The following is a 15,839-nucleotide window of genomic DNA, read 5'->3' on the forward strand; positions in this document are numbered from 1 at the left end:
GATACACCCTTAACTGTACGATCGCAGGGTACTTCCATTATCCCAACCTCGTGCTAGTCCCAGCACCACTACTGCTCTGTGCATAGACACCATCTGCTTTTTTCCCCTCTGGCCTGATTTCCTGCACACCATTTAATAAATCCTGGGCTGCAGAGAAACCCCATCGGCTGCAGGGGGAAGCAGGGGGGGCTTCTGAGAAGGGGTTTTATCCAAGTGTCTCACAGACATCATCACATCTCTTTTCTCGATGCCAGTATGAGGCAAGGAGATACTACTCAACTTCCCAGCTGAGAACCGAAGCGTGTATACAGGAGCAAAGGCTGCAAACACCTGCCATTCAGCTAGTGACCACCTGTGAAACACGGTGGAAGTTTTAAGGGGCTTGGCTCAGGTTCGCACCAGGACCTGTGGCAGCTGCCACAGTCAGAGGACAGGGACAGCCTCTTGCTCCTTTCAGGAGGGACCTTCTCCTCCAAGCAAATTTTTTCCTGGCTCTCATTAAGCATCATTCTTCCATTTCTACAAAAATGCGGCAGATAACCACCTCCTCCATTCCACAGCCCTTGCCCAAGACCCAAACCTACCCATCTTGTCTGGTGACTGAGATGAGGCCGAAGAACAAAACTATTCAGCGATGTATCCGAGGCCTGCAGGCTGCAGGGCAGGCACGAGGGCCAGAGGCAGAAGCAGGGTGGCAGGGGACAACGCTGGCTGCATTACAGCAGTCTCTGCCCCGGAGAGCTGGCAGCAGCACAGATCGGCACGCTTTGGGTGGGCACAGCCCTCAGGAGGGGGCACAGCCACACGCAGGTGTTGGCTGGCAGCAAAGGAGCCTCAGGCACAAGATTCCCTCCCCAGGCCCTGCTTCAGACAGCTCTTCTCAACCACACAGCTGCTCTCCATCCTCCAGAGCGGCAGTAAACTGGTCCCCAGTGTCCCCCGTACTCCTAGTTTTTCATCCATTTTTCCTCCTCAATAGATTTCTAGATCCTCCCTTACTTCCCCTGCCTCCCTCTTCATCTTTACACCCCTACATCTCCGCTCGTTGGTTCAGTTTCACTGCTTACTAAGTCCCAGTAAACCTCTTCCTACCCCCAGCTTTCGGTACTGGTCTACACCTTTCATTCCTGAGCTGACTCTTGAGTCATGCAGCTTCTGCTTTTACTTAAAGCTTCTTTGCTTGAAGATTCTGCTATTGTTCATAAAGATCCTGCTGTTTAAGGGCTGGCAAGTCAGGCTGCAGCAAACTGCTGTCCTGTGGCCAACGGCCACCTGACACGGCCACCACCTCTCTGGGACGGATGAGACCTCGTTGCCCTGTTGCTACAAGGCAGCAGATCGCACACCTGAGGTGGGCAGGGAGCCGCCTTTTACAGCCAAGAGACAGGTTTGCAGTACTGAATCGCATACCTGGGAGGGAGGGCTCTTCCAGGGGGTTCAGAAGATGCTCATCCAGGTTACTAACCTCCCGTGGGTACTGGCGCTTCCCACTAAAATGATTCGGTTGTCTTCCTGTAATTGTAGAATGGATGAGAGAGATGGGAGGACGGTAGAAAAGAGAGATGGATAATTTAAAGATAACATGAATGAACCAAGTACAACCATTTGGTTAAAGTAAGTAAACAATATCTTGGGCAGAAAAGGTGTTCTAAAACAATCATGGGTTTTTATTATTTTTTTGGGTCCATGCCTTGGGTTAGCTCCTTGTGTCTGTGCTGAAGGCAGTGCGTCTTCACACGAACACAAACCCTCCGTGTTACCTAACTCAGCCCACGCAGGCTCACCACCCGGATAAGCCCCTTGGCCAGCCGGCGGCACTGGCTGTGATCAGAAGAGGCTTCAGGAGAAGCAGTGTGGGAGAACAGATAGCAGGTGTTAATGCTCTGCTTTGCAAAGGGCGGGTGGCAATTCTGGGCAGGCAAAGGCGCGGAGGTGTAAAGGACAGCGATCGCATGTTATCTTTGCTTCTGAATGGCATCATGGTAAGTAAACCAGCTTAAGAGATCGCTCCCCTGTCAGCAACCAATTTTGAGCACCTCGGACCTTGCTCAGAGAATAAAATACTAAATAAAATTACATGTCTCACTAACATACACAGTTAAGAAACAGCACCATACCCGTGACACAAGCTGTAAATCTCGGACAAACCTTTTTGAAAAACAGCATCACGCTACATTTCTCACCAGCGAAACAGGCCTTTAAAAATCAGCCCTTTCTCAGGGAGGAGGGGCTTCACAGCAGTTGCTGACCCAAAGCACCTGAGTGCATTGAGAACACCACACTAAAGCTGCCTTACCACAGGAAAAAGTAAGATCAGAACCCTTGCCCTAAAATCTGTAAGCATCCTGTTTCAATAGCCAAATTACCCATTTTATGCAGATATTTGATTGGAAAATCTCTATAAGAAAAAGGAGAGTTTTCCTTCCATTTTCTGAGCCCTTAGTTCATTTAATACTGAACATTTTTCACCAGTTGGAAAACATTACAAATATTTCAATTTGTTCCAGTTGTGAGAATCTAACAGCTGTTTGATGCTCTGTTCAAAAGAGACTCACTCAGTTCCAGCTGGACAATTATCTCCACCACAAAGCCACTGCTCTAAATAGCGATAATTAACACCCTTGTTAGCTGTGTCAGAAAGGCCAAATAACTAATTGAAGCATGGAGACCTTGCTGAGCTCTTACTCCTCAGAATATTCCTCCGAGGTCTGCCTGAAAGCACATTGATGGGTGGAAGTAAAAGGGAGCTTTGTACTGACACACTGTTCATAGCGAGATAGAGAACTTCAAGGGATGAAGTTGTCAAGCCAGCAAAAAATGAAATTAACCCAACACAAATGAACTGGATCAAAGACAAGAAGGAAAATCAAATGAAAAAGACAATGCATGGCCAGAAAAGATGCTTGGTGTCCCAAGGCCTGCACTGAATTACGAATCCCAAGGGTCATCACAGTTTCAGATACTTAGAGATGTACAAGAAGTCTGGTTGTGTTTGCCAGAGCAAAGGAATGTAAATCACTCTCTGAAACAGAGTCGGTCTGTGTGTCTGCACTGATTTTTTTTGCAGCATTCTGACCGAGTATCCCAAGGCAATGCCTCATTTCCAAACAAACAACCTCTCCTCCTCCAAACAGTCACAAACCCTCACGTGCTGGAAGAAGGTTTCTGTTTCCTCCGTGCTTAGCAGCAGACAAGCTGCAAGACAGGCTGAGCATCACCCTGTCCACATGAACTGTTAGAAGGCTGATATTTTATACATATCAGAGGTCAGGTGGCATTTCCTACAAACATGGTGGAGCCCTGGTATCCAGGGGCTGGTGCTCCAGTCTATTTTAGCTTCCATTTCCTCCTCTGATGGCCAGCATGTTGTCTGTAAGTGAATGGAAGGGCACAAGACTTCATTCATGTTAAGGTGTCCAGATATCAGAAAAATGTAACCAGAAAAAGATGAGCACAGGACTCCTTCCTCCAGGATTTAGCTAATGCTGTTGATTTCCACACCGAAAATGGAGTGAGGGAAGTGGAAAGAAGAAAGACAGGGCATCTCCTGTGGGCAAAAAGCTAAAGTAACTCACTCCTACTTCTCTGTCTCTGGGACTGTAGTGAAAAAAGCTGTAGTGGTCCTGTGGCCGGGATTAATCAGAGTAAGGTGCCCCACAGGATCCTCAAAGTGTGCATGGTCTGCTCAGAGATCCCACCTTCCTGAGGCAGGCTGGAAGTCTCTCCAGCTTGTCCTAGAGTGGGACAGAGAATGAGGAAACTGCACCAGCTTTCCCCTTCCCCATCCCTTTGGCTGATCTATTGCATTTCTAGTCAACACCTTCTTAAATCGGCAAAATGAGGCGGTAACGAGGTTTGAACTGCCCCCCCCACCAAGCACCTCAAGCAACGAGGCTGGCAGGTCAACAGAACCAGCCTTTGCTGGGTCAGGGACTCCCAAGTCACGCACCAGAGATAGGCTATACAAAAGCTCTCTTTGGTCACTCTTCCCATTTATAAACCAGTCTTGGAAACTGTAAATGATGCACAGAAGGAAATGTCGTGCCAGGGCAGCAGAGTGCACTTTGACAGACCAGAGACCTGCGATCCTAACGGGAACAGCATTGTCCTCGGAGCAGCAAAAGGTAATAGCAGAAGCAGCGATCACACAAGCGCCGAGGAGGGCAACAACCAGCACCCTATTTGCTGTCCCAGCCCGCATTTTCATATTTAGACACCCAAAATGCAGACCTCTTCTCTGAAAGCACTAGTTAACTGCAGCGATGAGACACCTTTGTGCTGTCCCCTAGAAGTCCTCACAATGAACCAGACCCATGTCACCTGGTCTGTGACACAGTCTTACACGAGGTGATTGTATGAACCAGAAGGTGGTTTCGTCTCACCTTTTTCACAGGGAAAACATATGCCACTGCCCAGGAGGTGCCATCCAAAACCAGTCTGTTTGGTTTGTGTCCTTATTGGTGTCCCTTGAGCTGCCCTCACCACCCACTTGTTTTCCTCCTAAACCTTACTGAATCTTTCCTCCCAAGTTTGAGGTATATGGAAAACCTCACCTTCTTTCATAGCCTGCACGTAGACAAGCAGTGCTTTCAGAGTCTGCACTGGGTTTTGTAGAGCAACTGAATTGAAATAGGTGGAGAAAATAATATTTACATCCTAGTAAGCAGCAAATTCTTCCTTCCTGCCATATAACCTTCCTGCTGCCCTCATGCAAAGAATTTGCTGCTTGGATCTTAATTGGCTCCGTCTCTGACATCTGAAACCTCTCATTGCCAGGGAGAAATAATTTCATTACTGAAAACACAGCAGAGCTGCTGGGCTTCTCTGCCATCTAACTGAATTAAAGTCATGAGAAGACAAATGCAACGTGGTTGCCCTCAGAGGCGAGAAAACGTCAATTTGCAAAGACAATTCAAGGAACAGTGGCAAGTGCAACGTTTCTGAGAAATGTGTTTCCTTCGTGATGTCTGTCTTCTGCGTCAGTCACATATCTCTGGGTCACCCCTCCAGATGGCATCAGTGCCAGCTGCTCCTGGACATAAGTGCTATTTATACTAATTGAAAGCAAGGAGTAACTTGGGGGTTCTGTTGGACAAACTCTGGTAACTTTGCTGCAGCAGCATTTATGCAGCACCTATTTGCCAAAGGATACATCCCTACACCAGAGCCAGCAAAATTCTGTGGGTAAACTGGAGGCTGTATTTGCTTTCAGGAGGGCAGTAAACTCGAGCAGCTGGGGGCACATCAGCTGGCACAAGAGCATCTGGAATCACTCCCTTCAGTATCCTCAAAAGACTTCAAAACCAAGTGTTAGCATGGAGGTCCAAACACTTTGGTGTTTGGGAGCCAGGGCTGTTAAGGAGTTAGGGTGAATAAATGACATTACCATCAGGGAACATCTTTTCCTCTTAATTTCAAATGAAAATGTGCATGCTCAACATTTTATAGATGGGTGGTTTCAGTGCCCACAGACCAAAGGGACCGAGAACAGGAGACCGAAGGGGACAAAGGTGGGAAGGAAAAGGCGCTTTTGTCAATGAGCTTTTAACCCGTCTGTTCTGACATAAGCCTTCCCACGTGTGATGTCAGGCTACAGCTAGCTTCCGCAGAGACGTGCTACCACCCTAAATGCTGACGCACTGCGCGTGCGACACAGGCCCACCGATGCAGTTTGTCTGCAACAGAAGTCACAATTCAAGTGCTGCATAGTCTCCCATTTCTTTACAACAGAGCACACAGGTATTTTCTCCAAGTACAAAAATAAGGCAGCTTCTAATATTTGCAAGTGGTTCAAGTATCTAACCTCTTTCCACTTGTCTGCTAAGAAAATCCAACTCTTACTAACATGCTTCAGAGGGTAGCACTGGCTCTGCTTTACCATGGAATATACTGTTGTCAGCCACGTGTGCAGTAACAAAGCAAAGGAAAACACATCTGTTATATATATATATCTATCTATAACATCTAGCAGCGACAGTGGACGTAACTCCTTGCAGAGCAAAACAAACTTGTTGCAATACTCAAAACTTTACTGTCAGAGTCACTTTATTCCTTTGTTTTCTTCCTTTCCTCCACACTAAAATATGGTGACTTTCCCCTTTGATTTCAACAAATTCTCTTCAGCTCTCAACTGCCGGGGTGCATGGGTCAGCGGGGACTGCTGAAGGACAGGGTGATGTAATCCTTCCACTTAGAGGCTAAGGAATAAGTTGAGTGTTTCTTGCCAAGACACACAGACAGGTCTCAACTACGTGATACAGGATATCCCAGATTAGAGAAAAAAAGAGCACTAGGAGGCTGACACACTATAAAATTGCCTCTACTTGCAATCTCCAGTAGGTCTGAGATCAAATGGCATTGTGCTGCAAAAGCTAACACAAGTGATCCGAGAACAGAGCGTGTGTGTCCTGGATCTGTGGGGTGCTGATTACAGTACCCCAGCTCCTTAAGGGATTCTGCAACATTTGTGGCTCACCGTCAGTGAAGCAGTCCAGTCCAAACGTAATATTGTCGACAGCAATGTCAGCTCGGGAATTCCAGCCCCAAGTTGCCAGGAGTTGCAGTTGAAACCTTTGCAATAAGACAGAAGTTTTAGATAAGACAGACAAAGGGGCAGGGGGGGAAAAAACCCCAAAACCTAAAAATACAATGTTCTCATATCATCAAATCATGATCATCACTATTTAGAACGTTTCCTCCAGACAAGCCCTGCTGAGCAGCCAAAAGGGCTTGCTAGAAGTCTTATCCACATGTCAACAGTTAGTGAGGACCAACCAACATTCATATAATGCTACATTTCATGGGGAACAAAAATAAGAGCCCTATTTCCCCTACTATCTGCATGCACACGTAGAAACACAAGCTACTGTCCTTCACTAACAGTTATACACGCACAAACATCCTTACTCAGTTGCTATAAACAGTCATTAAAACAGGGAACAGGGAATCAGACCTGTGCAAAGTGGAAGAGAAAAAAGAATAAAAACTGAACAGAAAAACAATATCCAAATAAACAGGAATCTGGAGCCTGCTCCTCAGCCAATGTAACTCAACAAGGTGACATGAGTTTATTTCAGCTGAAGGTCAGAACATTTTAAATTTCAGCCATAACTCCCTGAAGTATTATCTTTCTGGGCTGTCTCATCTTTTTCCACCATGACCAGGTGTTTAGCTACTTATCTAGGAGGTCTGCCATGTCCCAAGTGCGTTGCCATGTTGTGAATTCACAAGGAAGAAAGGAAATCGGCTGAGGGATCTCCCTCTAATGGATGGGACCGAGTTGTTTTTCATTAAATTTCAGAAATAAACAGATGTCTCATGTCCAGTCCATTTAGAGCTTATTAAAAGCATATGGAGAGGACCTCTACTGCTGTCACTGGTGAAGCTCAATGATGATTTATGAGAGATCAAGCACTGACCTGCCTATGCATTAATCATTAACCCTAGGAGCGCGCTTGCCCGAAATTATTGGCAATAAAGTATGTGTGCGTATTCCACCCACTGGCCAAATGCTGGTCCATATCCACAGTTAATATAACATTGCATAGCTGCATCAAAATCTTTAGGGATCAGCTGCTTTTACCCCAACTCAGGAATGGTCCCTGGTGCTTAAATGGAAGCGTTCACACCTACAGGGTCTGAGTACTCTGGGAGTAAGTGCTGGTGCAGCAAATGCAAATCAAGGGTCTCTTGAGTAACCACTGCCTTAGCTACGGGTTAGCAGGGGAATTTGCCATCAGATGTCCTTCCCACAGAAGCCTGCCTCTTTCTTAGCAGGTTTAGCAATACTTGTGCATTTTCAGACCTTGTACATCAGTCCACTGAAACTAGGCAGTAACTCCCCCAGTCATTTGATGGAAGAGGAAGTCACGGCACCCTGAGCCTTGGACTAGGGCACTTCTCACTCCGCTCAAGCTGCTGCATCTGGTCCGTGGAGCCAGAGCAGGAGAGGGCCATGGCTCTGCGCCTGCAGGGGGGTTTCTGCTCCAGCTGAGTAGAGTGGGAGCCTGGGGAAGCACTGCCCTCCCCCAGTGCGTGAGAATAGATGGCTCAAAAGCTCTGGGCTCTGTATGCCTCCCCTTCCTCCTAACTTCAGAAAAGGGGAGGAATTTGCCTTTTGAACTCTGCTGTGTTAGCCAGAGGGGTTTCCAGGGCTCCTGCTCATTGAGCTCATTTTGCTGACTCCAGCGTATTACACTCTCCAGCTCTCTGGTGTCTGGTCTTCTGCCTGTCGATTTTCCCTGATAGCAGCCTTTTTCCCTGTGTGTGTGAACCAAGCGACTGAATTTAGATGCCCCGCTGGGAGGCTGATCAGCAGACTGCGTAGTTTGTCCTCCTTCTCTCCTAAGAAATACATTCACTGGAGGAAGCTGTTGCTAAAAACTACTTATATATCCCCTCCATAGTCTTCTCCTATCCGCTAAGGCTGCTTTACTTCTGGCCCCATCAAGCCCTCCATGCCTTGCTACAGCAACTATTTGTGTTGCGACTCATGTCTACCCTTTCTTGTGTGATCTGTCCCCTCCCACCCTCTTTGCTCCGGGCTATCATCCCTTTGAGGAACCAGGGAAAAATATAACCCTTTCTCACAGCAAGAGAAGGACACATGTTTCTTGGAGATTCAGGATACAGAAAAATGACATGCCAGCCCAAACTCTGCACTAAAAAAATTCCCCAAGCACAACATTGCTGGAGTTTGCGTTACCAAGGAGAGCTGCCAGCACCCACAAATATACAGAAAAGGCACCCACGGAGGTTTATACCAAACTGCTACCATCGTACAGCAGTGGCTCACCATATGCCTCCGTTTACAATTGTTTGCAACTTCACCAACCTTCAAGCAATTTAGGCTGAACTTTTCTATTTTGGGTGATTTGGTATGACTTGCCTAGCAGTCAAAATGATTTCCCAGTGTTGAGGATGAGGCAATGCAGGGATTCATCATTTTGACCATGCCCAAAAATGCTGACATTGTTTTAAGTGCTCTGTGCTACCAGGGTTTGCAAGTGGGAACTGAAATTTGTGAGGAAGAGAGTCACATGGCAGGGATGAGCTTTTTTCCCCTTTTGTATGATAAATTTTAGTAAAATGTCCTTGAAAATTTAAATCCCTGCCATTCCATGCCTGGTAGAACCTTTTTAATCCTGCAGTCTCCTCTTCCTTGGATATCTCCAAGTCTGGGGCTAAACAGTACTTTCCACGGCAGTGCTGTTGTGAACTGCGTCAGGTCCTGCTTCAGCTACATGAAGCGAGAACTGCCCTTCCAAAGTAACAAATACACTTTTTCTTCCCCAGTCCTCCTTTCTTTCGCTGAACCTGGCTAAACAGGAGAAAAAAACCTGCCTAAACCGAATCCAGAGCGAAAAAGGTAGCCTCTTGGAGAGGCTGGGGAGTTCCCTTGGTATTTATGGCAGGGGAGCTTGGACTTGGGTGTGCAGCGGGTTTGGGGCCAAGATCTAGGGAGCAGACAAACAGCCAAACAGGAAGGCTGGGATCATCAAAACAAAAATGCACAAGAAATCACCGGAAGGAGAAGGGAACAGGAGTGCAGGGAAGGAATTAAAACTTAACAAAAAAACCAGCACACAGAGACATAGCAGCTGCTGGAAGTGAGATGGAAACAAGCAGCAGGGAGGAGTTCAGAGAGGGAAATTACAACTGGAAGCATGAGAAAGATAAAATGGGTTCACAAATGGGAGCTTGAAGGAGAATGAAGAGAGACGAGTATATGAAAAAAGCAAGCAAGGTGGCGAGTGCTCGCAGAAGCAGGTGAGATGAAGCGGGAGCAGAGCACGGAAAGAACAAGGCAAGAGGCCTGGGACAGAGCCCATGTCCTGGCAGCACAAAGACCAGGTTTTTCCTCACCTGGGGCAAATACCTGCAACACCTGCCAGCAAAGCGTGTGCTGCTTCTGTTTCTGTAATAGATGGGTGCAGCAAATGGCAACTTACCCCTCCTGTTAGCCCCCTGGCCAGCCCAGGCAGCACAGGTCTGCCTGCTCGGCTGAGCAGTTCAGCCTCACCCACCTGGACTGCCACTGTCCCGCCAATCGGTTTAAAATTTGTTTGAAAATGGCATACAAAAAGGTTACATGAAGGGAAACAAGATTGAACTACTTGAAACAGTGTCAAAGCACGTGAACACATGACATACCTACTTCTTTGGTTTTGTCTAGGTGCTCAACCGTTTCAAACATTACAGTATTTCAATACCAGTATTTTCCAAGCAGTGCTGTCCAGTGCTCCCTAAAGCCTCTTGCCATCCATTCCCCCCAGCCACACAAGATCCATTTTGCTTCAGAACTGAGGGCTGATGCAGAAATCGGAGTCTTCAGGCAACAAGCATAAGGGACCGTAATATCAGAGGAGGCAGAAGGTCTTAAATACCCCTGAAGAGCCCCCAGGACTCCGCTGCAGTTAGGTCCGCATGAGAGTACCTCGGGAAAAGAGCTATTCTGGACAAATTCACTGGTCATACTTTACATATGCAGAACTAAACAGATGCTAATCCACAGGGCTCCAGACTGTGTCAGACAAGAATATTAAATACACTGCCAGCATGCAGATCTAGCCTATCCTAACGGAATAATTCATGGCAAAGGTGCATATGGTGAACACATGATAATGCTGAGACCAAAGGCAATCATGAAATTAAACTAGAAAGAGGGTAGAACAACATTTTCTCTTCTCCAAGTTTTACTGCTGCTTGGGTCTGAATTGCTGTCGCTTCCAGAGCCAAATCCCTTAGCGCCTTTTACACAAAGATGCAAAGAATATTTGGAGTTAAAAGGAATCCCCTCACACCTCCTAATCCATGGCGGTTTGAAACATCCTTCATTGCCAATATTAGGTAGATATTTTCCCATTTATAATATTCACTGTATAGACTGAGATTTTTTTCTCCTAAGTGTCATGTGAAACAGGCCTTCCTGAGGAACATGCGCAAACACAGCTGGGAGCAATTTAAAAATAATTTGTGCCGTGCACAATAACCAGCTGAGCTTCCAGCACCGGCTACATGGCTTGAGACTGAATGACACTGGGTCAGGGAGGAGAAATACCTCATCAAAATTAGATTGCGTTGAAAATCTTTGAAACTTCAGTATTTGACTTCATTTGAAAACCAATGTCATGTTGTATTTTCACATGTAAAACTGTGAAAACGTTAGTGCAAGGCTGATTTGGGCAGCAGTCTTTTGCTGAGATTGCTGCATCAGTAACGTGGCAATGAATGGCCGGCAGCTGCCCCGGCTGCACCGACACAGGTCCTCACCAGGCGGCTGTCTGGGCTGACCGTGGGTTTAGACTCATTTGACTCACGTGGCTGGGTTTACTGTGGAACTACAAGGTGCAGCTACGCCAACATACCCGTCTCCCTACTGGGAGCACTTGACCACTGAAAGTACACTGGCTTTCTCAGATGGGTAAAACGTTTCCAGTGCTGACACTCCTGTTCCCCACACCTAAGCGCTGCCCGGGGCTGCGTGGAAGCGCAGACACACGGCGTGGGCCTGTGCTGAGCCGGCTGAGTACGTGCACGAAGATGCATGCATGACAGAATGCTTCCTCAGCAAGCGTAATCACAGCACTCTGCAATTTTTTCAGTAGAAATGGCCTTGGAAGAAGGCAAGAATGAATGTGCTCCTTCACAACAAAGACAGTAACGATTCACTAGATCTCTAGGGAGAGCCCTGGATGCTGCCAGTGGAGCTCTTACCGGTTCTGAAGCACTGGCATCGGAAAGGTGATGAGAAACCAGTGGTCGCTCCAGCTGCCTGCCCTTTCCCACATGGGCCAGGTGACTGGAGCTCCCTTTATCTCTCCCCGGACAGAGAAGGAGACGGTACCGTTGTAGCTGCCAAAAACATGCACTGAGAACTGGACCTGTAACAGAGGAAGAAGAGGAAAGGAATGGTACCCTGTGATAAAAAGGGAAAGGTACTCATTTCTCCCCTCCCCGGGGATCTGAGACACCCATCCTTTGATCCTGGGTCAATCTGTTTAATCACACACACCACCAAGACCCCCTGTTGCCTGCGTATGACTTGTCACTGCTCCTGGCATGGAATTTCCTCAGCGGAGACCCCCTGACTGACACTCCCTGGGACAGCGGCTCTCCTGCCACTGACGGCAATACCCACGGCCTCGGGCAGCCCTGGGCGAGCGGGCGCTTGTTTCCCTGTTACCTCCTTCAGGAACAAGTAGGAAAGCAAAGCAACACAGGCTTCAGCTCGAGAAATGCCTATCATTAGATGCTTCCCCTGGAGTTAGGTTACTGTAGAAACCCAACCCTAACCGCATTCCTCTGGTGTTCTCACCAGCTTAAAGATTCCTGTGAAAGGGTTTGAACCACAGTTTAAATCTTTTAAGGATTCCCACCATAACCACCCAGGTTAAGGCGCTGCATTGCATGGCTCGGTCTATACCCAGACACCATACAGGGCACAGGGGCACCCCAAGGGAGAGTGCCCTGCCCCAGGGACCCTCGAAACAAGGAATTGTCTCCTGAGGCAGGAAACCTCAGTCCAGACCTTTGCTCCAAGTCATAGGCACCATCTGGACTGTAGCACCCATATAACAGGTGGGCAACCGGATCACCAGGCATTTTGAAGCAGGACTCGTTCCTCTTAGGAGAAGCCACTTCCACCTTGGCACAAGAGCGGACTGCTATTTCCACCGCTGCTTTGAGTGCTCCCCTGCCCCTTCTGCTACAGAGGCCCGCAGCAGCAGCAGCAAAGGGAGCACGCACAGGCACACGCTGTAACAAACAGCCACGGGAACGTCCTCGCTCCTGACACGGGGATTCAAGTCCTTGGCAGCGGAGGAGAGAATGGGTCCAGGTCTCCTGTGACCTGTACACCACAAGCAACAGTTACTGCTTCTCCTCCTCCTGGCTTTGTGAACCTAGCTGAAGCACATTTTATTTTGTTGGAATTACGCAGAAAACTTGACCTAGATTTATAAATAAATATAAATGCTGGTTACATTTTTGGCACCTGCACTTTATTTCTTTTGCCAGCTCTAATTAGGAGGCATCAAAGCTTTCTGTTTTTCTCTAGCAGGGCTGGACGCCAGCTCAAACTTGCAGCTTAATTTTCTTAAGTGTTATGAGTACAGTATTATTTAATACTTTTAATTCCAGCATCTCAGAGCTCCTCTTATTCTTTGTAGAGATTTGGGCCGAAGGCAGGTTATGTTATTTTATCTATGCCAGGTTGCCCTCACCTTTCAAAATTCCTGAAGAATATGAACAGAATTTATTATCTTAATCTATTCCTGGAAAATCTAATCCCTACGAACTTCACACTCCTGTTCTCCATGAAACTGTCAAGTTTATTAACTGTTATGAAAGTGTTGCAGAATTTATGAAGAGAAGTCTCAGCAGCAGGCATCCTGCATGGCTCGGCAGCCCAGCCAGCCAGCTCCCTTTCCTACAAATCCAGGCCATCTCACCCGACCCAGGTGCCGGCAGCCCTTCCAAGGAACAGTCGGTGCAGCCAGGCTGGGGAGCTTTCCATACTGAGGGGCTGACTGGGGGCTCTGCTTTCGCTCACTGAGGATGCACCTCACGTCTCCTTTCCAGTTTCCAACAAGCAGCTAGTTGGGCGGTAGAGCCAACTCTTCTGCTTTCCAGTGTCCTGTAGGGTGTGCAGAGGCACAGGAGAACGGGCCGTGCAAACAGAGCCTACAAAAGTGCTAAGGCAGAGCGCTATACCTGGTAGTCTTCAGTGGCAATACTGGCTGGCAAGCTGGTACTGTAAGCCTTGGCCATACCACTCGTCTGATTGCTGTCTGCTCGAAGGTAGAGGAAGTGTCCTGTGAGCAGAAAAGCAAATCAGAAAACAATAGATGATGTTTTGCTTTTTTTTATACTCTCTTGGAATAATGTAACATCATTGTGCTGAAGCTCAGTATAAGATGACAAACATGGCTTGAGAGCAAATCTATTAATGATGATACAAAAAGCACCCCTGGTAGATTTCAGCAGCACAAAAGCCAACATCCCAAATGCCTTCCTGGAAGGCGAGTGCATCAGCCTCAGATCTCAAGTATCTTCCCATATCGGGGCTCTCACCAACCCACAATGAACTCCTGATCAGTCCTAATTCTTACACCATGAGCATAAAGGAGACTTGCAGAGACAAACACTGGGCTGGAAGAGCTTATCTGCAGCTTTTATTCGCAGGGACAGTTTCTACAAGTTCTCAAGAGACAAAGAGGACACTCATTTGAACACCCTTCATTTTGATAGGGAACTCTGAGGCAAGACTCATCTGTGCTAACACTCCTGACTTTCAACCTGAACATGTGAGTGTTTGGCCTCCTTATTTACCAAGCTGACAGTTCTGGGAATTATCTGACTCTTTTTCTTGTTGTTGTTGTGGTATTCTATGGCACACAACATGTATGATTATCTTGGGATACACTCACATGGGGTGCTCTTCCTAACCCACTGGCAGAGCCTGGCAAGGGCCTCCAAAGCATTTGTTTCTACAAGCAGCCTTATTCTGTCAGGCAATTTTTACTTTGTGATGCAGCAGCCATCATGTTGCTGCTGAAGCACTCTGCAATTGCACAGCTCATGAGAGGAAGAAGGAGGGAAGAAGTATATACAGAGAAAAGATAATCCATTATATAATTCTTTAAGGTGATGGAGAATCCTAGTCTCTGATAGTTTCATGCTAACTTTGTTGCAGAACTTGTTCCATATAACGTTTTGAATCATGTTCAAAAGTTAATTTTAGCTACATTTAAAGTTGTTATAGGTAATACTGATGCTAAAAGTTCATTTGGCCATGATGCCAGAAATTTTAAATCAATTAAAAAAACCTCATTCAAGGCTGTTGTATATATACATACACACACACATTCACAGAGAGTGAGAGAGAGCTATCAGGAACCTACCACCAGTGGCTTGCAAGGTAGACCCTACAAATGAGTGATGTTGAATTATTTCAGTAGAGCCCCAAATAGACCAAGGAGATGCTGCAGTTTCGTTCAGTGTCCACCCACATGGACCCTCTTCAAAAGAGCAATGTGAACCCTCTGGGAGGCTGTCTACAATGGAGAATAAGAAAAAGCAGGAAAATAGGAGAAACTTGATTGCAGAAGAACACAAACAGCAGCAAAAGTAAAACTCACTGCGGCTGTTTAAGCTACCCAGCCTATGCTACACAGTTTTTCAATGTCAAAATATTAATAGGTCTCATTCATTTATTTCCAGAGTCACCATCAGAAAGCCAGAACTTTGCTTCTGGAGATATATGAGACTTTGCAGTTCTGTCCCGCTCTAAATACTGTGCAAAACTGCAGCTCCCACAACCGAAAGAATGGTGAATCACTGCCATGTGTTTGTAAAGGCCTTACTGCACATCAAATTGCAGGCATCACAGAGTTTTCCATGTCCACTTAAAGGAAGGCAAATCAGTTATCATTTTAGATCTCTGCCACTGTACTTGCAACAAAGGTAAATGATGCTTCTTAACACCACACATACTGAGTAAGGAAGGGGATTTCTCTGTCATGGTGTGCAGTAAGGACTGAACTGGGATCTTGGGGGGACAGATCTGCAACCATGTTGGTGGCTGGGGCACTAGAAAGGTGATCAGTGCCTTCCACTGAAGGCAGGTTCAGACCTTGGATCCAGAAGGAATTTCTCACCCAACTGCAGACATGTATATAAGGTTTCGCCTTTCTCTGAAATAGCACCAACTATGAAAAGCAGGTTACTGGGCTCCTTACCACAATATTTTAAAAAAGCAAAGCAAACCAAAAACCCCAAAGCCATTTTATCCTATATAGGGTGAATTTTCAAAGAGAATATTGGTATCCAATTAATGT

General features: G+C 46.8%; 1 protein-coding gene across 1 annotated transcript in view; it reads right to left on the reverse strand.

The window, feature by feature from the left end:
- The window catches only part of LTK (leukocyte receptor tyrosine kinase), a 99,748-nt gene that overhangs the window by 24,127 nt on the left and 59,782 nt on the right, over positions 1-15,839 (reverse strand). Inside the window, exons 7-11 of the mRNA XM_055715732.1 lie at positions 14,904-15,056; positions 13,714-13,814; positions 11,716-11,882; positions 6,476-6,570; positions 1,411-1,512 (exon numbers count right to left, since the gene is read on the reverse strand). Of these exons, the coding sequence (XP_055571707.1) occupies positions 1,411-1,512; positions 6,476-6,570; positions 11,716-11,882; positions 13,714-13,814; positions 14,904-15,056 (618 nt within the window). The remainder of the gene's footprint in view (positions 1-1,410; positions 1,513-6,475; positions 6,571-11,715; positions 11,883-13,713; positions 13,815-14,903; positions 15,057-15,839) is intronic.

The sequence above is a fragment of the Falco cherrug genome, chromosome 7 (assembly GCF_023634085.1).
Source record: "Falco cherrug isolate bFalChe1 chromosome 7, bFalChe1.pri, whole genome shotgun sequence".
NCBI classification, from domain to species: Eukaryota; Metazoa; Chordata; class Aves; order Falconiformes; family Falconidae; genus Falco; species Falco cherrug.